Source organism: Piliocolobus tephrosceles, chromosome 2 (genome assembly GCF_002776525.5).
Source record: "Piliocolobus tephrosceles isolate RC106 chromosome 2, ASM277652v3, whole genome shotgun sequence".
NCBI lineage: Eukaryota > Metazoa > Chordata > Mammalia > Primates > Cercopithecidae > Piliocolobus > Piliocolobus tephrosceles.
The window spans coordinates 40,098,220-40,123,287 of record NC_045435.1 but is presented as its reverse complement, the minus strand read 5'-3'; the positions used below and the strand labels follow the sequence as shown (position 1 = coordinate 40,123,287).

The 25,068-nt window shown below is 42.8% G+C and overlaps 1 protein-coding gene across 3 annotated transcripts; it reads left to right on the top strand.

Annotated features, from left to right (window-relative positions):
- The first annotated feature begins 1,365 nt into the window (after positions 1–1,365).
- On the top strand, positions 1,366–25,068 carry ROPN1 (rhophilin associated tail protein 1). 3 transcript variants are annotated; one of them, XM_023211132.2, is made up of 6 exons: positions 1,366–1,589; positions 13,531–13,658; positions 17,057–17,174; positions 18,497–18,658; positions 23,863–24,038; positions 24,859–25,068. In XM_023211132.2, the coding sequence occupies exons 2-6, from the start codon at positions 13,543–13,545 to the stop codon at positions 24,923–24,925; spliced, it is 639 nt and encodes a 212-aa protein (XP_023066900.1). In that variant the 5' UTR covers positions 1,366–1,589; positions 13,531–13,542; the 3' UTR covers positions 24,926–25,068. The 3 variants fall into 3 exon arrangements, with proteins under 3 accessions (XP_023066900.1, XP_023066909.1, XP_023066919.1); XM_023211141.1 differs by lacking the exon at positions 13,531–13,658; XM_023211151.1 differs by lacking the exons at positions 1,366–1,589; positions 13,531–13,658 and having other exon boundaries at positions 17,118–17,174; positions 18,311–18,658.

Here is a 25,068-nt window from a genome sequence, read left to right as displayed (position 1 = left end):
GTTGCTTTGAGAGACAAAGGCTTTCATCTCACAACCAGAGAAAGCTTTGAAGGCCCTGGGTGAACTAATTGATTTAGACTAATACACCTGTTGTATAAATGGACTGAAAGATTAGATGATGCAATGGGCACCTTTAAAATAGGTGTGAAGTGACAAGGGGTGTAGCAGAGAAAGATGGGGTTTTTCTTGCCTCCTTGGGTGCTTAAAATGAACAGTCTTGAGGCCAGGTGCGGTGGCTCAAACCTGTAATCCCAATACTTTGGGAGACCAACGTGGGTGGATCACTTGAGCCCAGGGGTTCAAGACCAGCCTGGGCAACATGGCAAAACCTCGTTTATAAAAATGTAAAAATTAGCCTGGCATCGTGGCAAGCACTGTAGTCTCAGCTACTTGGGAGGCTGAGGTGGGAGGATTACTTAGACCTAGGAGATTGAGGCTGCAGTGAGCCATGATCACCCCACTGCACTCCAGCCTGGGCAACAGAGCAAGATCCTGTCTCAAAACACACACACACACACACACACACACACACACAGTCTTAAAATCAGAAGACCTGGAGTCAAGTTGGGCGCTGGGCCCTACTGCCAGCTGTTTGATTACAAGCAAAATTACTCAAAGCCTTGAGCCTGTTTTTTATTTCCAAAGCAAAGGTAATATCTACCTTCAGAGTTTACTGTGAGACTTTGATGTCATCATGTTTGTAAAAGTGCCCTGGCACAGTGACCACATTCTACCCAGTAAACATTGTCTATCTTTCCCTGTTGTCCCCAGGCATCTCAGGCTCTGTTCCTATCCACTCCATCCCCCTTTCTTAGCATTATAAGGTCAAGAGTGAGGTATCTGGGACCATACAACCCAGGTTCAAATCCTGACTCTATCACTTGCTGGCATCTTGGACAAGTTTAACCTCTCTGGGCTGTTCTCTCATCTGTAAAAATGGGGATAACAATAGTACTTGCCTCATGGGGTGACAGGAAGGATGAAATGAGTACGTGTGTAATGCACTTAGAACAATTCCTGGCACCAAAAAACGCATTGTAAGAAGTGTTGTTACTATGATTCCCCAGGACTTCTCACCTGTCCACTTTCCACAAGCCGAAAGATCACGTTCCACTTCCGCTCTCTCACCTACAAAAGCGCACGGTCAATGGCGACACATTCCGCCCCACGGCCAACGCCCCCAGCCCGGGTTTCCTAAGGCCCCCAGCCCTGTCCTTAACCCTCCAGGCCGTCTGGTCCTTCCACCACCAGCAAAGCCAAAAGCAGCTTTCAGCTTCCCCTAGCAGCGCCCTAGCGGGACCCTGGGAACCCGTCGCTGCAGGAGGGGCGGGGCGGCTCTGTGACGTCGCGTCCGGCCCTACCCTGGGTGACCTGGCAGCGGAGCCCGCGCAGGGTTTGCCAGGCGAAGGCGGAGCGCTAACGTCTAACGCTAACGGCAGTCGTGCCCCGCCGCTGCTGTCACCCCTGGCCGCTGCTGCCCTCCCCGCCGAGGTTCTACTGCTCTTCTTGAGAAGAAGGGTGTGAGGCACTGGGTCTCTCCCCACACCTCTCGCCTGAGGCCAGACAGCCGGTTTGGGAGCGAGCCTGAGGTAGCCACCCCGAGGGGTAGCGGAGGGAGGGCAGGGCTCTGAGCGCCCCGAGGGCTGCACTGGTCTGAGCAAGGAGCCCTGCAGGACGCCCCCTGGCTTCTGAGCCTCTCCTTGTTCATAGAGCAAGGGGAAGGCAAGATCTTCAAGAGAACGTGACTGTTGGGGATTATGGCTTTCTGGCCAATTTGTGTGCGTATTTTGTACCCAGAATACTATTATACGGTTTCTTACCCGGAGGACAGTGATAGGGAGACTCAAGAGTCTGGAATCAGAGCCCTCCAGGGAGGAGCCACACCTCTGCTTTTTCATCAGCAACAGGGATATAAAAATAACTTTGGGAGAATTGTCAGGTGGACCAATGGGCATACCTAGCACTTCACAGACTGCTATCACACATTCTTTTATACCTAGCACCTCATAGACTGCTATCATGCGTTCATTTTTACTAGTATCTATTGAACACTAAGTTCCAGGCACTGGGCTAGGCACTGGGATGGTGTGGTGAGCAAAAACTGACCAGTCTTGCCGTGGAGTTTACTGGGAGAGGCACACGTTACTCAAAGAATCACAGCAACTACAGGTAAGTGATGCTCTGAAAGGGTATGTGCAATGGAACTGACAGGGTGGTCAGGGAAGGTTGAGCAGACCTCCAAAGGAAGAATTAACCTGTTAATAGGAGGAGAATGCATTCCAAACAAGAGTAACCACATCCCAAACCCACCACCTCCAATTCCAAACCCAAACAGGGATGTGCAGTTGCCCGTGCTTGGTTCCAAGTGACACTCATAGAAACCCTCTGAAATTCTGCCCTGGAGCCCTTCATTCATGTAACTGGAGACTTTCATTTATGAAACAAAAGCCCTGTTTAGCCCATACCAATAAAACCAAGTGACAGATTCCTGAAACAAGACTATAGTCTATTTTAAGACCTACATTCTTCAGCACTTGGTAGGTTATATGTTGGCCTGCCATTTCACATTGAGAGGCATGTAGGTTTCACTTAAGAGGAAATGTATTGAATTGGAAGAGTTGGGGGTATGGATGAGCTCTGGAATGTATAACTGAAGAAGGCCTACGATATCAAGAGATTTAAAAATGGAAAAGAACTTTACAAAATGTTAGAATTGAGAAATGTTAAGATAGAATGGACCTTTCTCCCACTTCTTTGATGTGAACAAATGGCCCTTATTGCCCAAAGACAGAAAAGCTGGGCTTTGGTGCCTCTTCAACTCACAGAGTCTATGATTTCAACTCTTTGTGATTCAGAAGTGCATGGAACTCCTGAAAGTAAATGGGAACACGGGGGGATAATTTGACCTGACCCTCCTTCAGTGTTTTCCATTTCTACAAGGGTACCACCACTGTGCACCCAGTCATCCAAGCTTGAAAACTGATAGTGACTCTAGACTTTTCTGTCCTTCACCTCCTCCTCCTTCTCCACGTTCTTTTCCACCTCCTCTTTCTCTTCCTCCTCCTCCTTCAGTAGTTACCAAATCCTGTATATCCTATCTCCTAAATACCTGTCTCTTTAATCCCTCCCTATTGCAACGACTTTTCAAGGCAGTGAAGCTCCTGAGAGTTGTCAAAACTGCTGCCATATTCTCCTAACCAGGCTACCTGCCTGAAGCTTCACCATCCTCTCTTCAGCTCATCCACACAACTGTTAGTCAATGTGTGCTTCAGAGTCCAACAAAGAGAAATAAATCATATGGTGCATTATAGTAATTTTTTGAGCATATAATAATTTTAACAAGAGAAGTTCAATATAAAGAATTGTTAATGATGGGGTTGGAGTAATGAAGGATTGGCTAATATGTCAGGAGAGATCTAAAATATACAGGAATCACAGATATAAGGGGCAACCGCTACCCCCAAGATAGATCACTCAAGGAAGAAACCTTTCCCAGAGCTTGGTGCAGAGCGAGCTCTCCACAGCTGGCTGGAGAGCAGAGAAATTGCTGAAGTACCAGGCAGGCAAAATTTACTCTCTGAAACACCAGAGAAGTCATTCACTAAAAGGTAACTCACTGACAGCACTCTGCTATAGAGCTTCCCAAGAGAGGTGCCAGGGGACACTGCTAGCCATGGGGCACTGATGGCCACTGTGTACTCCAGCAGTTGGGCACTCAAGAGATCACACACTGCATGAACCAGATGCTGGAAAAGCTGTCTGCTACAGGATCCCAGCATAGGAGAAACTACAAGTTCCTGGAGCCTAGCAAGAAGAGCATACCTAAATTCCTAAGAGAAACCTCTCCCTCCTCCAGTCCTTCCAGTGCTCTGTCCTAACAAAGCTACTCCTTATGACAACCGGCAAGGGAAAAAATGTTAAAGGACCTAGTATAATTTTTGTGGAGGAGGCAATACAAGGTGAATTTGGAGCTGAGAAGAAAAAATTGGTAACTGGCACCTCAAGCTAAACTGATTGTGTGACTCTTGTGCTTAAATTTTCTAGTGGCTCCCCATTGCCTTCAAGAAAAAATTCAAAAGCCCAAACCTTGAGCTATATTTCCAGCCTTAGGCCCAACCACTCCTGCTTTGTCCACTTTAGAGCTCCATAATTACAGTTCTCTGAACTCGTCATGTTTCTGACACCCCACATCTTTGCCTAAGTCCTTCTAGCTATATGAAATTCTCTCCTTACTCTCATAAGTACACATATGCTTACTGAATACCTACCCTGTACCTGGTACTCTTCTGGGGGCTTGCAATACAGCAATGAATAAACCAGGTTTTTCCAAGTCTCAGTTCAGATATCACCACTCTTAGAAAAGTACTTTCTGACCTCCTTCTAATACCTCCAGATGTTAGATGCCTCATCCAAGAGTTTTTCTTCTGTTCTTCTATATCTAGTACAGGCTTCTTGACGCTTATTATACCTTATTTGAGTCACTGATTTTCCTGTCAGTCTCTTCCATGAGACTGTGAGCTCCATGAAGCAGAGTGTGTGACTTACTTATTTATGTATCCCAGTATTCAGCACAATTCCAATAAAACACATAAGTTTTGTTGGACTAATGATTTCCTAAGGATCACATAATTAGTCATAAATAGACCCAGGGCCAAAATCCTGGACTCCTGCCTCACAGTCAAGAGTGCTTCCTCACTATAGCTTCATCTGCCCTCTGGATGTTATGCCACAACTAGCTATGAAGGATAGCAGCCCTGTGTTTTGTTTTGGAAAAGGCCAGTGCAATGTCGAATATTGTCAGGAATGGTAACGGAAACTGAAGAGAAACATAACCCTAATCTTATATTGGAAACTATAGTGCATTCACCCCTCAGAGCCCTTGTTTGTATGTTTTAAATCTCTGACTCACATAAATGCTATAATGAAATCAGAAGTAGGAAGGACAACCAGCCTGACCAACATGGTGAAAACCCGTCTCTACTAAAAATACAAAAATTAGCCAGGTATGACAGTACGCATCTGTAGTCCCAGCTAGTCAGGAGGCTGAGGCAAGAGAATTGCTTGAACCCAAGGTGTGGAAGTTGCAGTGAGCCAAGCTCATGCCACTGCATTCCAGACTGGGCAACAGAGCGAGACTCCATCTTAAAAAGAAAAAAAAAGTAGGAAGGACAAGTAAAAGATGAAAATGGTGTGAGGTATTATGACACTTACTCTTAATAAAGACTTTCATACACTTATATTAGACAGGGCTAACGTGACCCAAGTGTGTATACCAGATCCCCAAATCAGGGAACCATGTTGTACAACTTTACATGACATAGTTTACATGCCAGTGTGTAAATGGGCCATGTGTTCCTAGAATGGATGATGATGTGAATGAACATGGGGGAAATCTTTGAAATATGAGCATGGCTTAGATAAACCAAAAGAGGTACCTATTCATTTGTTAAATAATAAACATGTAGAACTCATGCTTTCAAGAGGTAATACTAGCATGATATATAAACAAGTTTGGGAAATTTGCTAATAAAGCCAAAAACTACTACTCAAAAAAAGGACACGGTCAAGTAGAACTGCTCTTAACAATATTGCTGTTGGCATCCAAATGCTGTGTTGACTTGGCCATGGGTTTGTCTCAGGATGGAAAAAAATCCAGGCTTCTGTGAAACACAGTTGAAGAAGCAAAGTTAATACAAATAAACAAATTGTGGAGATCTTGAAAGTCAAATGGCATAATTTTTATAAGAAAAGAAATGAAGATCCATTCAATGTTTTTCAGAGTGATGTAAAAACATGAGTGGTTAAGAAATTTTACTGGAGGGCAAGATGGCCAACTAGACGCAGACAAGTGGAACAGCTCCCACAGAGGAACTGAGACGACTGGAGTGCTTTTAACATGTCTTCAGAGGGAAGGCAGAGACAGTGGACTGAGGGAAGGCACAGAAGCTTGGCTGAAGGGGGAGAAAGCTGAGAAACCCATACGGGCTGCCATACACTGAAGCTCATTTTTGAACCACAACAGCTTTGGGGGAACAAGTGAGTTGAACTGGCGAGGAGCAACCTGCTCTCACCAGGGGCCACTGGAACCCTGGAAGGAGGGAACCCATCAGTCACCGCAGAAACTTAAGGTGGCAGGGAGAGTTGCTTAGAGAAGTAGGGCAGCAAGCCAGATGATGTGGAGCCCAGAGAGTTTGCTGTGAGAGTGTTTGTAGTGCAGCATGGCCAGGGATGGCCATCCCACCAGGCTCAACTTGCTCCAGTAAGAGACTTTAGCTGTAGGGGAACTGTTGGACCTCATCTCTGCAGGGAGGTCTTGTTCATCAGATACGGCTGGTCTGATCTGAGCACCCGTTGGTCTGCTGGCCTCTTCCAGGCCCCAGCCTGGCCATGCCTGCTTACAGGGCAGTCTCAGGTGCCTTGGGGGTCCACACCATAGATTCTGCACTGGCAAACCATGCCTGATCAGTGGAGAGCTCCAGCAAGGTGGCCCCTATGGCTGCATACTGCAGCCAGTACTTTCCTTCCCCATACTACAGCTTCCCTGAGCCCACAGCAACTACCCACATCACTTTGCTGGCCCATGTCTGCAAAGGCAGGTTTTGCTTTACTTGTCCCACCAGCACACAAGAGTGTAGTCCACCCCTGCTGACCCTCACTGACTGCCACTGCAGACAGAGCCTTGGTGGATGCAGAACCAGCAAGCCCCACCCCTACCAACACCTGCCCTTGTGCTAACACTATGCAGAGAATAGCAGATCCTCCTCCACCCTGAGCAACCACTCCTACTTGCAGGGTACAGAGAAGTCACCTGGACTTGCACCGGCCAGCACCCCACCCCCATCCAACACCACCTCCAGTGCAACAGCACACACAGTCTCCATCATGGACCCCTGCTCCCCGCAACAGCTGCCTTGCCTCTGCAACTGTGTGGTGATTTCAGGAACTTCTGTATGTCCCTGAGGACTTTGGAAACCATTTTTGTAATAATATTAAGATATTAATAAAAGTTATTAATATTTAATTTTACATTACCTTTTATGATGGAAAATAAATAATATACATAAAGTACTTAAGGAGACTATAGGCCTTTTTGACTACAACAAATCAGTTTTCAAAGAAAATATGGCTGTCCTTAAGAATATTTTTAAATAAATCACATAAAGTTTTTGAAAAGCATTTGGTAAGTAAAGGGGAAATTTTGGAAACATTATTTAATTTAATAATTACAATTCTAGATTTTCACAAAGCATAAATATTACTTATTTCAAGTATAATTTAAATATTTTGAATTCTTTTTTTTTGTTTTGTTTTGTTTGTTTGTTTTTGAGACAGGGTCTTACTCTGCCAGCCTGGCTAGAGTACAGTGGTGTGATCTTGGCTCATTGCAACCTCATCCTCCCAACTCAGCCTCCTGAGTAGCTGAGACTATAGGGATGTGCCACCATGCCTGGCTAATTTTTGTATTTTTAGTAGATACAGGGTTTCACCATGTTGCCCAGGCTGGTCTTGAACTCCTGGGCTCAAGTGATCTGCCCGCCTCAGCCTCCCAAAGTGTTGGGTTTACCAGCGTGAGCCACTGCACCCAGCCAAAAAATATTTTTATGAGACTTTACTGAAGGCCTAGAGTCTCCTTTACTAAATCAATTAAATTATTTTCTATTATTATTTATGTTTAGAGGCAAATGTTTATTTTTTTGTAAACAAACAAGTCATTATAAAAGTGCATTAAGTATCAGATTTTGGATATTTGTTTAACATCAAAAGCCAAGAATAAATAAGTCACAAACAAATCAAGTCACAATGGGAAAAAAAGTGAACAAAATCTTTTGTTTTCTTAGGGACAAATGATGATGATGGTGGTGATGGTGATGATGATGAAGAAAAATCATATAACTTCTTTGTTAGGAAAAAATAACGTGAAAAAGAGAAAATTAAATCAAAAGTAGAGCTAAGTATTTGCAACACATATGCATAAAGATTATCATTGTCACTGATAATAAATGCATTGCAATTAAAGTAATAATCTGACGTACAGGGATTGTTTTAACAAGATGGTTAAAAGGAAAAGCCCTATAAAGGCGTCTCTGGCAGCAGGTGTTATACATAAAACCTTCGGCACAGAAACAATAGGTACTGAAATCTGGAAGTTTACTGACTGTGCCAAACAGTATCCAAATATAATTACAACTGTTGTAAGTTTGTGAATGGTTGTAAATTTTGTATTACTATAAAAAGTTTACAACCATCAATCTTTCATGGCACACCTGTAGCCCATTCTGCCATGGCCTCTAGCAGGCAGCTCAGCTTTAGAGAGCTATGAAAGGCAGAAGAGGATTAAGCGGTGAAATGCATACTACAAACAATATTTGATGATATCCAAGTTTTCTAGGAACGCCTATGGCACAGTATGAAAAGCCCTGGGGATGTACAGGGTTTAAGCAGATGAAAAAAGAAGGGCATTTCAAGTAAGCCAGCTAGAATTAGCAAAATACTGAGGGGAAGAGAGAAAAGAAAGATAGATTACTGTTAACAGTGGGCGAGAGACAGTGTTAAGCTTTGGATATATAATTTTTTTTTTTGGAAAGTGGCCAGAGTAGACTGGATAGGAAATTTGTGTTGATAAAGAGTAGCAGAAAATTTTTAGTTTAGAATTATAGGTATAAATCATAGAAAACCTTGAAAGTCAGGAAATGATTGTCATTTTGTGAGCAGTGCTCTCTGACTATAAAAAGCAACTTGGAAGATAGATCTGGACACACTGGACAGAACAGGCCAGAGAATGACTTGAGACAGGGAGACTAGTCAGGAGGCTGCACAATAGGTGATAAGGGGCTGAGCCAGAGACATAGGAGTAGAAATAGGAATTAACTGAAGACACATTTCAAAGGAAATAGTGGGATTTAGTGAGATTCAACAGACTGAAGAAAATGGATGACTCTCAGGCTTTGAGGCCAAAGGACTGAGAGATTAGTGGTATCATGTTCAGAGAAGAACCTGGGAGAGGGATTTAGTTGGGAGATGGACAATGGATTCTAGTGAAGTGTCCTGGAGTCAGTGGGAAGTATGAAATAGAAGCACAGGCAAGAGGTCAAGGATGGGAAAACGAGTATAATCCACACAGTTTTGTTGTAGATAAAGCCATGAAAAGGCTGTGAGCTCTCCAAGAAAAGCAACAGAAAGAATGCTGAAGACCTGAGTTGGGAGAAGATTGCTAACTCTTGCTTAGAGTGAGGAAGGAGGAAGAGGAGTTATGGAAGGAGGCAAAGGAGCAGTGCTGAGGAAAATAGACACACAAGAATGGCGTATGCTATCAAAGGAGGAGAAAGTCTCAAGAAGGAAAGAATTGTCATGTCTAGCAGGTCACCTCCCATGTCAGACTATGTGTATTCCAATCCTATGTCTGTCAGTTATTAGATGTCATTGCGAAAGTTCTGTTATCTTTTTTAGTTTCATCATCTGTAAAATAATGCTAATATATTCTACCTCATAGGGATATTTTGAGGATTACTTGAGAAAAATGTATGGTCCAGTATTTAGCACAGCACTGGTCCTCTTATGAGTGCACCTGGCACTTACAATAAATTAATAGATGTAATTGCTAACTTTTTTTTTTTTTTTTGAGACGGAGTCTCGCTCTGTCGCCCAGGCTGGAGTGCAGTGGCCAGATCTCAGCTCACTGCAAGCTCCGCCCCCCGGGTTTGCGCCATTCTCCTGCCTCAGCCTCCCGAGTAGCTGGGACCACGGGCGCCCGGCACCTCGCCCGGCTCGTTTTTCATATTTTTTAGTAGAGATGGGGTTTCACCGTGTTAGCCAGGATGGTCTCGATCTCCTGACCTCGTGATCCGCCCGTCTCGGCCTCCCAAAGTGCTGGGATTACAGGCTTGAGCCACCGCGCCTGGCCGTAATTGGTAACTTTTAAGGGAAAAATAGAATGATGAGAAGAGAAAAAAAAAAAAAAACTGCAAGAGGTTAAAGAAGGACCAACCCCTGAGAAAAGACAATGGGTATGGAAAACTTACAAGAGATTCCTTGCCCCAAAATGAAAAGAGCTTGCAGATCAGTTGTTAGAAAACACAATGGGATGAAGTAAAGGCTTTACTTAAGTTTGCTCTATACTGACCAAGGGTTAACCATTGTTACTGCTGTCATGGAAGCTTCCTTAATTAGGATTGGGGCATCTTTTCATTTACATGAGATTATCTGAGACTCCAGGAGAGAAATTAAACAATTGCACAACAACTAAAAGATCCTGTCAAAATACATGGACACAGAAAATGGTGCAGCCACTGTGGAAAACAGTATGGCAGTTCCTCAAAAAACTAAAATACAATTACCATATGATCCATCCATTCCACTTCTGGGTATATATACACAACACAATTTAAAGCAAGGACTTGAACACATATCTGTATACCTATGTTCATAGCAGCATTATTCACAATAGCTAAAATGTGGAAATAATCCAACTGTCCATTGACCTATGAATGGATAAAATTGTGGTACATCTAACAAAATAGTATTCAGCCTTAAGAACAAGGAAATTCTCAGCTTGGGGCCAGTGGTGCAATGGATAACACATCTGACTATGGATCAGAAGAAAAAGGAAATTCTGACACATGCTACCACATGAATGAAACTGAAGACATTGTGCTAAGTGAAATAAACCACACACAAAGGGACAAATATTATATGCCATATGATTTTATATGATAGTCAAATTCATGAAGATAGAAAGAAGAATGGTGGTTGCCAGGAGCTGTAGGGAAGGAAGATAGGGAGTTCGTACTTAATGCGTACAGAGTTTCAGCTGGTGAAGATGAAAAAGTTCTGGAGTGGATGGTGGTGATTGTTGCATGACAATGTGAATGTACTTAATGCCACTGAACTGTATGTTTAAAATGGTTAAAATGGTAAATTGTATTCTTTTTAACACAGTAAAAGAATACATATATGTGTAGACAACATAAGACAATATTGTGCAGAGCAAATAAGGTACTGCTGTTTGATAGATAAAATGGTTTGAAAAGTCATTAGAAACAACTTATAAGAGTAACGTTTTAAATGATGAAGTATTTCATACCGACAAAATTAAATACATGATGTAAGTAGAAGTATAAAAATAATGAAACAAACATCAGGGCAGCAACCATCCAGCTTAAAACATATAGCATTACTAATAATACTGAGACCCTTGTTGTATCTCCCTAATGACGTCCCTCTCCCTCCTCTCCCTCCTCCACCAGGGGTAACCACCATTCTGAATTTGTATTTATCATTCCTTACACTTTATTAGAATATTATAACATACATATGTCACCAGAAACAATATATTGCTTTTCCACCTAGCATGGTGAGACTCCTCCATGGTGATGTCTGTGACATACTCATTGAGAATTGTTGCTATTGTCTTAATAATTGAAGCTTTTATCATTACGTAGTGACTCTCTTTATTCCTAATAGTGCATTTTGCCTTAAAGTATCTTTTGTCTGGCATTAGTATGTCTACCTTAACTTTTGTTGGTTATTCTTTGCTTATTTATACCCTTTTTACATTGAGTCTTTCTGTGTCTTTGTTTTTTCAGGTGTACCTATACCTATATTTTAACTCACATATTTAAGCCCATTTATTTTTATTGTGATTATTGGTATGTATGCATTATTTTCTACCATGCTATTTGTCCACTTTCCTATGTTTTCACCCCTCCTTTCTTGCCTTCTTTTTGACTGATGAAGGATTTTGCTTGTTTGTGTTGTTTAAAAATTCCTTTTTTCAGGATGAGTTTGCGTCCTTTGCAGGGACATGGATGCAGCTGGAAACCATCATTCTTAGCAAACTATCACAAGAAGAGAAAACCAAACACCGCATGTTCTCACTCATAGGTGGGAACTGAACAATGAGATCACTTGGACTCGGGAAGGGGAACATCACACACTGGGGCCTATCAAGGGGAGGGGAGAGGGGGGAGGGATTGCATTGGGGAGTTATACAGGATATAAATGATGAATTGATGGGTGCTGACGAGTTGATGGTTGCAGCACACCAACATGGCACAAGTATACATATGTAACAAACCTGCACGTTATGCACATGTACCCTAGAACTTAAAGTATAATAAAAAAAAAAAATTCCTTTTTTCCTCTCTACAGATTTAGTGGTTATATTACTGTTATAACTTTTCTAATACTTTGCAAAGTCTAAAATTAATCATTATTTTATCCTCTTTTTCCTCCAAATAAAATAATATAAATAAAGTAAAAGGTCATGAAGTCCCACCAACCTAAGACGACTTTAGTTTCTTGTCTTGGAATTTCCCAGCCATGCTGGTGCTGGTGTACATTGAAAACTTAGAACTAGTTCGTGGCTACAAACTCCTGGGGGACTGTGTCTCTCCTGACTAGAAGCAGCAATGGAGACAGGTTTCTTTGTTGCTTACCCCCACCTGTAGGCGGATATTTTCAGCCATACCTTCTCATGCTGAGGGTGGAGTCCCTGGGTGGGTCTCAAGTTTAGGTCAGAAGGGGAGTTCTTTGGTCCAGACATTCGCCTTTCATGAGCCCAATCCTTGGTCTCTACCCACCCTCCCTGGCCATTTATCTCAAAACTTCAAGTTCCTGCCATCTACATTTGCCCAGATGAGCCCTAGGTTTTGCATTTGCCCAGCACTGCGAGTTCCACTTTACTCATCTCATTGGCCACTGGAAGATTTATCTCACTTCACTGCAAGCCCAGCAAGGCAATGTGAAAGGCTTGTACTGAGATTTTTCTGGACTCTAGTTGTTTTGAAGAGGGACAGCTTTTTAGCATATCTAATCTGTCCCTTTCTCTACTAAAAGTAGACAAAAATCTTTTGATCTGTTGTTTATTTGTGGAGGGAATTGTATACATTTTATGGATTTTCATGTTTTGTTTCAATTTGTCCTGGAACTTTTTAAGAGAAAATGTACGAATTTTCCGCTTGACAATTAGAGTGGAAAAGAACAGGCAGTTATAAAGAGAGATGCTCATCAAATGGCTGTTTAATGACTATTTTTATGTGGAAATGGCCTAATGTCAATTCACAGAGAGTTCAGAGTAAATTTTGCTGCAATTCTTACCCAGCTAATAAGAGCTGGACGACATGGAAAGATGTTCATTATATACTTTTGAGTAAATAAGCTGTTTTGTATAATCTTATTTTTTTAGTTACAAACATATATATTTATACTGAAAAATTCTGGAAGGAGACATCCAATATTTTGGGGTGATACCATTAGGGAATTTTTTGCTGACCTCCACTTTTTAAATGAACAAGGCCTGTGTAATTTTTAACTATTTACAAGGCCTGTATAAAAGATGTAACTATTTACAACAAAAAGTAGGGGTTAGCAGACGGCTTTCTAACCTTGGCGTTGTGTAACAATAGAATGCATTTGTCTTGCAGGGTCCCCAAAATTGAATGTCAAACAGAGGCTGGGTGACCTCCTGTCCAGGATTGCTCTTATCCTATCAGTCCAAGTTTTCATCTTAGGCATTTTTCCTCCTGAGAATAGGCCAACCAATCAATGGCTCAGACAGATAAGCCAACACGCATCCCGCCGAAGCTGCCGAAGATGCTGAAGGAGTTTGCCAAAGCCGCCATTCGGGCGCAGCCGCAGGCCCTCATCCAGTGGGCAGCCGAGTACGTGCTCCTTTCTCGCCTTCACCCCTTGGAGGACGGCCGGAGAGAGAGGGTCCTGGAAAACCGCAGAGGTTGTCATGGCTGCAGCCAGGGGGTCGGGACTAACTGCCATCATCTTTGTTTTAGTTCTCGCATTGCTTTGATGCTTTAAAATCCACACATAAATATTACATCTAGTCGGGTGAGGATGGGATGCTTCCCCTAAGCGAGCCAGATTGAGCAGTAGGACGCCAGGTCAATAGACCGTGTCCTGGGGGCAAGCAGCAAGAGTTAAGTGACCGCGTCACACCAGCGTATGCACACCCACATCCTCCCTGCACTCCTTTTCTCAGTCCGGGTGCAAAGAGGGGCTGGGAATCTCCGAAGCTTAACCTGCCTTTCTTCGTTCTCCTGTCTCACCACTAGATGGCAGCAGTGCAGCCGGGGGAGGGACGCGACAGCCCTGGGTGGATGGGGTGGGACCAGTCCAGCTAGTTCACCCCTCTAAGGAGACACTTCCTCCCCTGTGTTAATACTCTTACTTGGACCCAACCAAAGACGCTTTGTATCTTGTCTTTGAGGAAATTGTTATTTTCTTTAGTGTTTCTCTGAACTGATTTGTTCTGCCAACATAAAGATGTCCGCACAGTACCCATTGCATTCTGGAGAAAGGCCAAGCAGAGTGATGGGGTCCTCAGGCATGGCTGAACACAGTGTGCCTCAAACACGCGGGCCTTCTTTCAGGAGAGACCTCCAGAGGCTGCTCAGTAGATGGAGCTTACACAACAATCGCTGCGGGCCTGGATTGAAGCAGCTTTGCACAGAAAGCCTCTCAGCTATGAAATTGCTCCTTAGACAAACTTGCCTGCTTGAAACTGGGGAACCAGGACTTGAGACAGGAGCTGGAGGATAACTAGACCTCTCGGACCATTTTCAGGCTATTTTTACTGTTTTATGATTCCCTGCTTAGGAGGGTTTCAGTAGAAAGGGGAGAGAGAGGCCGTTGAGAGAAAGCCAGTGAGTTGGGGAAGGGAAGATGTCCTCAGCCTGAGGCTGTGAGTGGGTGTACTGCGCAGATGGTGGGGAGAGTGTGGACACCTTTGAGAAGACACAAAATGCCATCTAAGAGGGGCCTTTCGGAGTCTCTGGGCCAGTGCTGTGCTCCCGGGCTGGATTAGGATGCAGCTTTTACAACTGGAAGGAAAATAGGCCAGGGGTACTCATAAAAAGAAACATAAATGGCGGTTGCTTTGCCTAGTAATGAGCCCTGTTTGGTTTTCTATTCTAAATTTTATATATTGCCTCTAAGATTGAACTTTAGCATCAGAAGACTAATTTATTTTGGCATAGTCAGATAGACAGACTTTATCTTATACGTTACTTTCAAACCCATTTTATTGTCCTTGTGCTGCTGTTTTATAATAAGCAACATGACATTGCTTAGTATTGTCCCTGACATTTATGGAAGAAGGCATTCACTATTGTAGCCTGCTCGTTCTCATATTGTATCACATGCTATAATTTTTTAGACATCCATGAAAACTTAGCTTATAGTTTAACCACAATGAAAAAGGAGGGCATGACCTAAGAGCCCCCTCCTTTCCATCCAGACGTGAAAAGCACCGCTCAGATGGTGGTATGTGACTTACTTAAAACCTGTACCATTTTAGAGAATAAAACTCTACGAAGTATTTCCAAAACAAAATACATATTTAATTCATTGCAAGTAAGAATTTCACTACATATATGTTGTCAACGAAGAAACCTCTTACCAGGCATCGGCAGGACATATACTTATTCGTCCTCTGGTAGGCATGTGTTACAACACAAATTTGCAATCTATGTGTATAACCATGGATCTGATCAATTGCAAATGAAGCTCAATAACCCAAAGAATGAAATCCATGATTACAGCTTTATTTCCATGTTGTCTAACCAATTCCACAAGAAGTCCAGAGATGTTGGTGCTGACTGTTACTCTACCTGGGCAGCACTTCTGTAGAATGAGGTGCTGTGTGTCTCTGTCCCTCCCATTTATACCACCCAAGTCTGGTTATAAAGCCTGAGGCCACACCCCGCTCCTGTTGTCACATTGCACCCACACCCCACCCACCCCAACACTGATCTGTGTGCAGAGATTTCTCATGCACGTTGTTAAATGTGGCCTTAACGTATTTCTTCTGCCCTTCCTGCTGATGACCTCCAAGGGGTGACTGGCAGTTACTGCTTTAGTCCATGTAGCTTTAGCTCTGCCTTGCTATGTGGCTGAGACAGGCAATGGTTAGTTAGCCCGTCATTGTATGGCTTGACCCTAACATGGACTTTTACTAAATTCCCTCTATATTTATTTACATACTACCTGGATCTGGAGGAAGTAATGGAGGGAAAAAAGCAGGAAGGGACAGAAATTTGTGGCTCATGGATCGTCAATAACCAGCCTTTGATGGAGACAGACGCTGCCAATACAGCATTGGTGACCCACATGTCAGCGGCTCATGCCCATTTCCTGCTGCAGGCAGCCTCTTTTCATCTTATGCCAATCCTGAAACAGAACTCAGTACCTGTTCCACAATGCCCCAAAACAAAGTCCACTCCACAAAATATTGAGGAGCAGGCAGATTTTACTGAAAATTTTGAGGGAAGATGGAGAAACAGTTTTATTTCACAGTTACCATATAACTTCAGATTATCTCAAATCTTCTTTGGCTTGTCTTCTCTCCTGAGCCTTGCACGGTGCCCTGACAACCCTCTCTCCCTTCCCTCTTGAAGCCCCAAGCCTCACTACCTCCGGCCAGAAACCCTTCCTGATTCACCCCTAGGATACTTCCATCTCTTCCCCTTCCCTCCTTTTTTGTTTCTTCAGAGATGGGGGTCTCACTCTGTCACCCAGTCTGGAGTGTGGTGGCACAATTATAGTTCACTGCAGCCTCAAACTCCTGGGCTCAAGTGCTCTTCCAGCCTTAGCCTCTGGAGTCGCCGGATTACAGGCCCTAGTCACCATTCCTGTGCTGTCTTCCCCTTTGTTTTTAGTTCTCTTCCAACTTCTCTTCCCAAGATTATATATACATATGTAATATACATCTGCGTGTATAAAACTCTCAGAGATGACTGAAAAAGAAACCTGAACCCAATATGCTCCAGAGAATTGCATACCCAAACTTTTCTTGGTTCTTCCTCATCCTTAGAGAAGAACAAAGCTTTGTATTCTTTAAGCATTCTCTATGCCCTAAGTGGAGAGTAACACATTCAGGCTTTCCCCATATGTAAGTGAACTAAACACAATGACACATAGAAGCCACTTAACAAAGATTCCTTTCTCTACCTCCTTCCCTCAGAAAAAGGGGGAAGGATTGCTAGAACAGCCAGAGGTCACTGGATATAGGATGCTCCTCCTACTCTCTTGACTTTTTTTCTTGTAGTTATTTTGAGGCCCTGTCCCGTGGAGAGACGCCTCCAGTGAGAGAGCGGTCTGAGCGAGTTGCTTTGTGTAACTGGGCAGAGCTAACACCTGAGCTGTTAAAGCTCCTGCATTCTCAGGTAAGGGCCCTGCTGCAGCATTGAGGGGAATGTAGCACAGTGTTGAGGCTGGGTGGGTACAGATGAAAGCCCTCTGTTCTCCTGCCAGTCAGCTGACCACTTAGCACCACCCTAAAATACACTAAACCGTGGACTGAAAGTAAACCTTCCCTTGGGGAAATGGGAATAATTTTGAAATAGGCTGTAGGCTGAGTCATTGGTGGGGTCATCCCAGGTTTCCTTGAAGCTGGCAGAATGTACAGGGGCTCAATGCAATGCTAATCTCATCTCTCCAGAAAAGTGCAGGCCCTCAGTCACTCCACAGTGTCTCCCTTACTGATCAAGACCATAATATGCCAATCACAGTTTGGGGAAGGGCATATTTCAGCTCCCCAGCTATCCCAGGTCCAGACATAGCTTTTAGCTTTTAGGGAGAGGCTGTGAGCCTCTTCACAGCCACATCATCCTGGCAGCTGCCTGGTGAATGAATGCATGAGGAGGGTCCAGCTTGAGAAAGTTTGTGGTTTGGCCAATTCCCAGGAAATACGGTTGAACACCACCATACCCTGCTTTATGATCCAGGACAGAGAGGTTAGGGGTGATTTAGGACTGGTGTGGCTAACTACCTTGGTCCCAGAGGCTTAGCATTTCACTAGAATCAGAGGGTCAGGAAAGGTGGTGGAGCACTTCATCAGGGGCATCTGTGCTCTTGTTGCATTCGTGGCCAACAACCAGTCACCTTCCCTCCCTTTATCCACCAAGTACCTTGTGCAGTGAACATGACAGAGCTCTAAAGTACCTAGGATCAAGCAACATTAGGCGTCCAGACCAAATCCCCGTGGGTCAGCCACATACCCCACATCATTCCAGGGAAAGCATGAGGGATGCACTTGAGGTCTAGAGCTAAGAACTCAGTGCAATCCAGAAGAAAGAGACCTATGTCTTGTTTTAGTTTTACCATTAATTAGTGGTCTGAGGTAAGCCATCTACCCCCTGGTTTTGTTTTCAGGCTGTTCTATCTGTCATATAAGGAATAAAACAATTTAGGAATACAATAGCAGATAAAAGCATCACCAGAAATTAAAATGTAATATGAATGTATATCTTTTGCATAATTCTGACACCTAAAGTTTAACAATTAATAAATTATATTTCAGCATGCTCTTCACTAGGATTTGCGAAGATCACTGCCACACAGAGCCATCTTGTACCTTCCTAACACCCCCTCCCGCCCCTTGCCATGTGCTGGGAGATGTGGACCTGGCCTGGGGGCGGGGTGTTTCTCAGGGCCTTGTCTCAACTTCTCCCACATCTCTGTGTTGTGTCTGTCCCCTGCCCTGCAGGTTGCTGGGAGACTGATCGTCCATGCAGAGGAGCTGGCCCAGATGTGGAAAGTGGTGAATCTTCCAACAGATCTGTTTAATAGTGTGATGAATGTGGGTCACTTCACGGAGGAGATCGAGTGGCTGAAGTTTTTAGCCCTTGCTTGCAGCGCTCTGGGAGTTGTAAGTTAGCTTGACTGTTTTTTGTTCCTGAGGGGGCAGTCTCCCTCCGGGCCTGGAAGGGCAGTGGATCTATACACGGGGTCAACTCTCCAGGGCTGATGAGAAACATGCCTCTTCTCGCCTTGTCCTTCTCCTCTCTAAAGCAAAGTCTTTTCTGTGTTCATCAGGCAGAAGCAGGGGCTGGGAGGGGCAGAGGGAGACACCATCGTCAGGCTCTGGGGAGAGCTGACTACAGTGTAGTTCTTGGATTATTTATGAATATTGCCCTCAGACTTATTCTCACTCCACTCCCTCCATTCACATTCCCAGAGACAGCCAAGAGCCGGCTGCAGAAAAAGACTTCCAGACACCTAGAATATGTATCAATAGACACTTTTTAAAGGGGGTACAATCTTATAGAAAACTATGTAATAAACAGAATTGGATGCGAAAGTCAGACATAAGAAAGCAAAAAAAAAAAAAAAAAGAAAGAAAGAAAAAAGAGAGAGAGAGAGAGATGAGGCTATTTCTGAATTTAGTCATGACATCTCCATGGATGCAGGATGTTCATACAGATTTATGCCTTTTCCAAATTTGACTTGTTTGATATTGGAAAAGCAGTTTTACTGCTTTGAAGCCAAAGATGCTGAAACCAGTTTATATGTATAGATATTTAAAGCTTGGGTATCTTATATTGGACTTACATTGTTAAACATTGTTAAAATGACTTAAAATGAATCAAAAACATGTTTTTTTAAAAGAATCCCTGAGATACACACAAGTTTGAAAATTATGGAGAAAATAATTGCGTCTGCCAAAACCGAATGGTATGAAAAGGTAGTCTGAATCATTCAGCATGTCTAAACATAATCTTGTTCTTCTCAAATATGCTTGGAATACATATTCGACAGTTTTATTTCTGAGAAAATTTAGTGGAAATATTGTAGTCCAACTTTTCCTATAGGTTCCCCTACAGCCTTCACCATAATCATTTCTTTAGAGAGAAGTAAACAAGAGGACATTTGTGGCTCTTTCTTTCTTCATTTTCCTTTATAGCATTTATTACTGAATAAATCACTATCCTCCAAGGAGGAAAGAAAAGTAAGCAGCAGAGGCCTATGAGTTGTCAATCAGGACTGGGGAAAATCACAAATGGGAAGATAAAAAATGGACATATTTTATTAAATTCTCATAGGGTTACAGATTTTTTCACACCACATTTTGAGACATTTTGGAGTGAAAATATACCTTTAAAATTTTATCTGTAGTTAATTTGGATCTTCTTGGTCTATCTCACCCACAAAGGGTCAAATAAGAAAATAAATAAATTCAATCCAATCCTGAAATTTTAGTCTGATGTGGTAACTGAAACAGCCTAAAGATAAATTTCCCAGTATCTCAGGTTTTTCTCACCACACTCTCTTCTCCAAGATGGCAATTGAATATAGACGGAAAGAAGTGACTCTAGGACCACAGAGCAGTCAAGTGAAGGGTTTCCCACATCCCTCAGTCTTCCCTGGCATCTCTGGTCTCCATGGCAATGCCTGTCTGTCTGGTCACTAGCTGCTTGCAGCTTAAGTTTTTGGTCTCGTCTCTCCCAGACTGGTGAAAGGCTAACGATGCCTCCCCGACCGACTCATTTCAGTTCTCAATGGGGTTGAGGGCCTCTTTGAGTCTTTGCCAGGGTGTCCTATCTGCTCCCTGGCTCTGGTGGTCTACTTCACAGCCCCTCACCAGTGTGTGATGTGTCTGAGCCCTTCCCATATCCCCATACCTCAGAGTAACAAAGAGTGACTTTGGAAAGTCAGATTCCAACCCTCCCTCTGTTTGGTCCACTGTGTAGATGCGAACTTTCCTCTGATGTACCTGCCTCCCAAACTGGAGAGGGGAAACCACGAGGTGAATTGTATCTTTCTACGTCCCTTCTAAAACAAGGAGGTGGGATTCAGTGTTCCATGAGGTTCATCTACCTCTGACATCCTGTGATTCTATCCCCACTTCTCTGCTTCCTCTGAGACACCCTCAGGCCTACCTCTGAATAACAGTGAGCTCCTCCAATTCTAAGAGGCCTTGACATATCTGACTTTGCTCCTCATCATCCCCATGTCAAAGAACCCCTAGAGGTAAAGTCAGCCTGGAGGTTAAGTCTGTAAATAAGGGATGCCCTATGAAACCAGTAATCAATACCCTTACATTCATTTCTATCATGCTGGACTGTTTCTGGGATCTTAAATGTGGGGCTGGTCAGTGATACGGTGTGAATGCTTGTGTCCTCCCAAAATTCATAAATTGAAATCTCAACTTCCAAAATGATGGCCTTAAAAGTAGGGCCTCTGGGAGTTGATTGGGTCACAAGGGTGGAGCCCTCATGAATGGGATTAGTGCCCTTATAAAAGTTGCCCCTCCACCAACTGAGGACACATAGAAAGCATCATTCATGAGGAACAGGCCCTCACCAGAGAGCAAATCTGCTGGCTCCTTGGTCTTGGACTTCTCAGACTCCAAAACTGTGAGCAATAAATTTCTGTTGTTTATAAATTACCCAGTCTAAGGTATTTTGTTATAGCTGAGACTAAGTCAGGGGTCACCATCTGGTGGAGACCTTGCATCCTAGTTAATTCATATATCCTCAGAGGCAAGCCCAGAATTTCTCTTTCCTTTGCAAATTCAACAGCAAGACAGGATCTCTATACCATTCAGAAAAGCCAGTTTGTTCCTTGTAGAAGAGACTAGTAACAAGAATTTTTACTCCAGTAGGTAATAGGTACATTTACTCCATCTTGAGCTCTCTGCGTCTAATGCACATTATTCAGAATGCGATGGCATGCAGACCTGCATTTCTCCTCCCTTCAGCACTCCTTCTTCTGGACTGGCCTATGCCACCTCCTGTTCCACTGAACTGATTATTAAAAAAAGAAAGAGATCATGTATGTAGAAAATAATCCTGTTCACTGGAAGGAATGACATATTTTGTTAGCAAATGATTTACATTTCAAGGCTTTCACCTCTAACTTTGAAAATGAAGCTCACAAGATGCTTAAAGATTATGTCTGTGAAGCAGATCCCAAAAAAATATTGTGCAAGAGAATGAAGATCTGTTTACTTTAGATTTATGTCAGTTTACCAAATAGCTGCAGTCCAAAGAGTTATTTATCCACTCATCCATTTATTAAATCTTTAAAAATACTTAAAAATCTTATGAGGCAATAGAATTTGAAGGTTTGTTGTTTGAATGATCAATAAAAGATGATGCGTAGGGCTGACAGCCCTATGTTAGTTTGTTAGGGCTGCCATGACTTGGTGACTTGAACAACAGAAATTTGTTGTCTCTCAGTTCTGGAGGACAGAAGTTCTGGGAACAAGCTGTCAGCAGGATTGCTTTCTTCTGAGGTGTTTCTCCTTCTCTTAAAAATGGCCAGCTTCTCGAACTGTGTCCCTCTGTGCCTGCATGTCTGGTGGCTCTCTCTTTATGTCCTAACTCCTGTTCTTATAGAGACACCCTACTGACTTCATTTTAACTTATCTTTTTGAAGGTCGTATGTTCAAATACAATCGCATTCTCCAGTTCTGGGGTTAAGGCTTTGACATATGAATTTTAGGGGGAACAATTCAGCCCATACCAGCACCCCATGGGAGAGGGCAACAGAACAAAGCATTAGGGGTGCAGAGGGTTGTTTTTGTTTACTTGTTTGTTTTTTTACAGAAACGGGTGAGCTGTGGGTGGAAATTATAGAGTTCAGAGTGTGCTCGCAAATCTACCCCAAACCATTCTCCCACTCACAAGCATGACTTACCATCTTCCCAGACAGCCTCGTGTGTACTAGTTAGCCCATGCCTGCCCTCCCACCCGCTCTGAATTAAGTGGAAGTGCCTAGAAGATGCAGTGTTTCACAGCGATTTCCATGAGAGGATCCCCAGGGGCAGGGGAGAGGAAAGGAAGGTGGTCTGCCTCAAACTCAATTTTTTTTGACATCGTGTGGTTTATTGAAAATTTTGTTTCAGAAAATAACAATGCTTATTAAATGTAAAGAAACAAATTTTAAATATTAACTCAATTAAAATTAATAATTATTACAAATTATGTTTAAATTACTTGCCATCAAGTCAAACTATCACTCAAGGAAGAGTTTATTCACATCCTCAGTACCTCAGTACCTCCTGACATAGATTACACTCCTGGGTAACACACACCACAGTAAGAGAAGCCCCATCTAGGCAATCATTCTGTTCTGGGAGAGGATGAGAGGAGAACAGCAAACATCAACTGCTAAGGCAGGACAAGTCTCCGCTACTAATCATGTGGGAAGATACAGCAGCTGCTTTTTCACTCACCCTAAGCCACCACTCAGGACTGATCTTTCACTGATCCCTGGAAGGGTGTGTCAGGATGATGTGTACATCATCAGTTTCAGTAAACCACCAAGATCTGTATGCTGACCTTCATTTCACAACTCTTTCGCTTGTATCATTTATTCAAAGGGTGGGTTTATTTAACGACATGAGATTAGTTCTGAGCATGCTCCTTTAATGTTCAAGTTTCATTGTAAGGAGGGTTTGCTTCTGTAGTAACCCTTCTATTAAAATTCCTGGCACTCATTGTCAACCAATATTTCCCCAACAATATAAAGGTTAGTATTATGTAATATTAAAGAAAGCACTAGGTGATTCTATTTAGATGGGCCCAGATGCTTTAGAGGAATGTTTATCTTGATGTTCAAAACCATTTTTCCAGTATCTTCCTGGGTCTCTATTTTTATGGGGAAATTACCCTTCTCTTACCTTCTTCTCCTCTACTGTGTCATTGCCACAAGTATCTTGTTGGATTATATGGGCTAGACCATTTATCTCAGCTATTTAAAGATTGGAGGGTAAGAATAATAATTCTAACTATATAGAATGCAAATCAACTTCCCTCCTTTAGTGAGGTTATTCGGGCTAAAGTAATAAATATCTTAAAGTACTCAGTAATTTATAAATTTAATTCCTCGAGTAGTCTTCCAACAAAGAAACAAAAAAAAAAAAAAAATAAAGATACCCAAAACTTAATTTTTTTAGAATGAATTAGTGACATTTGAATGTAAAAATTTCAAGCTTTCTAGAATCTTAAATTGTTCCCACTTCATTTTATAAGAGGAATATTTTTGTTTTCTTTCTTGTATCTCAACGGATCTCAGGAATACTGCCTGGAAGAGTAACTTTCTCCTCATTTTATCTAACTTTTATAGACTATTACCAAAACTCTCAAGATAGTGTGTGAGGTCTTATCATGTGACCATAATGGCGAGTCACCCCGGATCCTGTTCAGCACCTTCCAGTTTCTCTACACGTATATTGCCGAAGTGGATGGGGAGATCTCTGCATCACACGTCAGCAGGATGCTAAACTACATTGAACAGGAAGTGTAAGTTAACTTTCGCCAATTGGAGGTGAAAGAATACCAGGAAAACAAATCTACCAGGCCAAGATAGTGAGATTATTGTATTATACTGCTCTGGAAACAGAAAAGTATTGTGAGAAACATGAAATATGGATCTGAAAGAAAAGGGGAAAGGGAAGGAGAAGAGGAAGGAAAAGAATGATATAGGACAACAATTCTTTAAGTCCTTCTGAGACTAGCAGTAGCAGCAGCAGCACCTGAGAACATGTTAGAAATGCAGAAGCTCAGGCTATACCCTGGACCTATGGAATCATAAACTCTAGGGGTGGAGCCCAGGAATCTGTGTCTTTATAAGTCCCCCAGTAACTCTGACTCACGCTTAGCTATGACCAGTGGAACAGAAGTGGAGGAGAAGGAGGAGGGGGAGAAGCAGGGTTAAAAGAAAAAGAGGGCTGGGCATGGTGGCTCACACCTATAACCCTAGGGATGGCTTGAGCTCAGGAATTCAAGACTAGCCTGGGCAATATGGTGAAAACCCATCTTTACTAAAAATACAAAAATTAGCTGAGCATGGTGGTGTGTGCCTGCACCAGTTAATTGGGAGAATGGCTTGAGCCCAGGAGGCAGAGGTTGCAGTGAGCCGGGATTGCACCAGTTACTCCAACCTGAATGACGGAGCCAGACCCTGTCTCAGAAAACACACACACACACACACACACATACACACACACACAGAAAAAGGAGCAATAGCAGAGTTAATGTGAAATGAGAGAGTTGTTTGTATATTGTCTTTCTAAGATTAATTGTCAATGAACTAACTGCAGATATACCTTTTTCCAAACAGAATTGGTCTTGATGGTTTAATCACGGTGAATGGCTTTACCCAAAACCCCAGGGTTCGACTGGAGTAAAAGCACAATTTTGGCAATTTTAAAGGAAGATACAGAGATGATTGTACTTCAGAATGACTGAAACCCATATACCACCCAAAATCAATTTTCTTGTACAACTGGTACACACTATTAATAAACAACTAAACATAGGAAATCAGAAA

Bases quoted from the DNA above. Each gene is read 5' to 3' on its own strand.
- ROPN1 (XM_023211132.2), top strand. From the start codon at position 13,543: ATGGCTCAGACAGATAAGCCAACACGCATCCCGCCGAAGCTGCCGAAG. The intron at 13,659-17,056 runs GTACGTGCTCCT...TTTTTCTTGTAG, and splicing joins CTCATCCAGTGGGCAGCCGA to TTATTTTGAGGCCCTGTCCC. The intron at 24,039-24,858 runs GTAAGTTAACTT...TTTTCCAAACAG, and splicing joins AACTACATTGAACAGGAAGT to AATTGGTCTTGATGGTTTAA.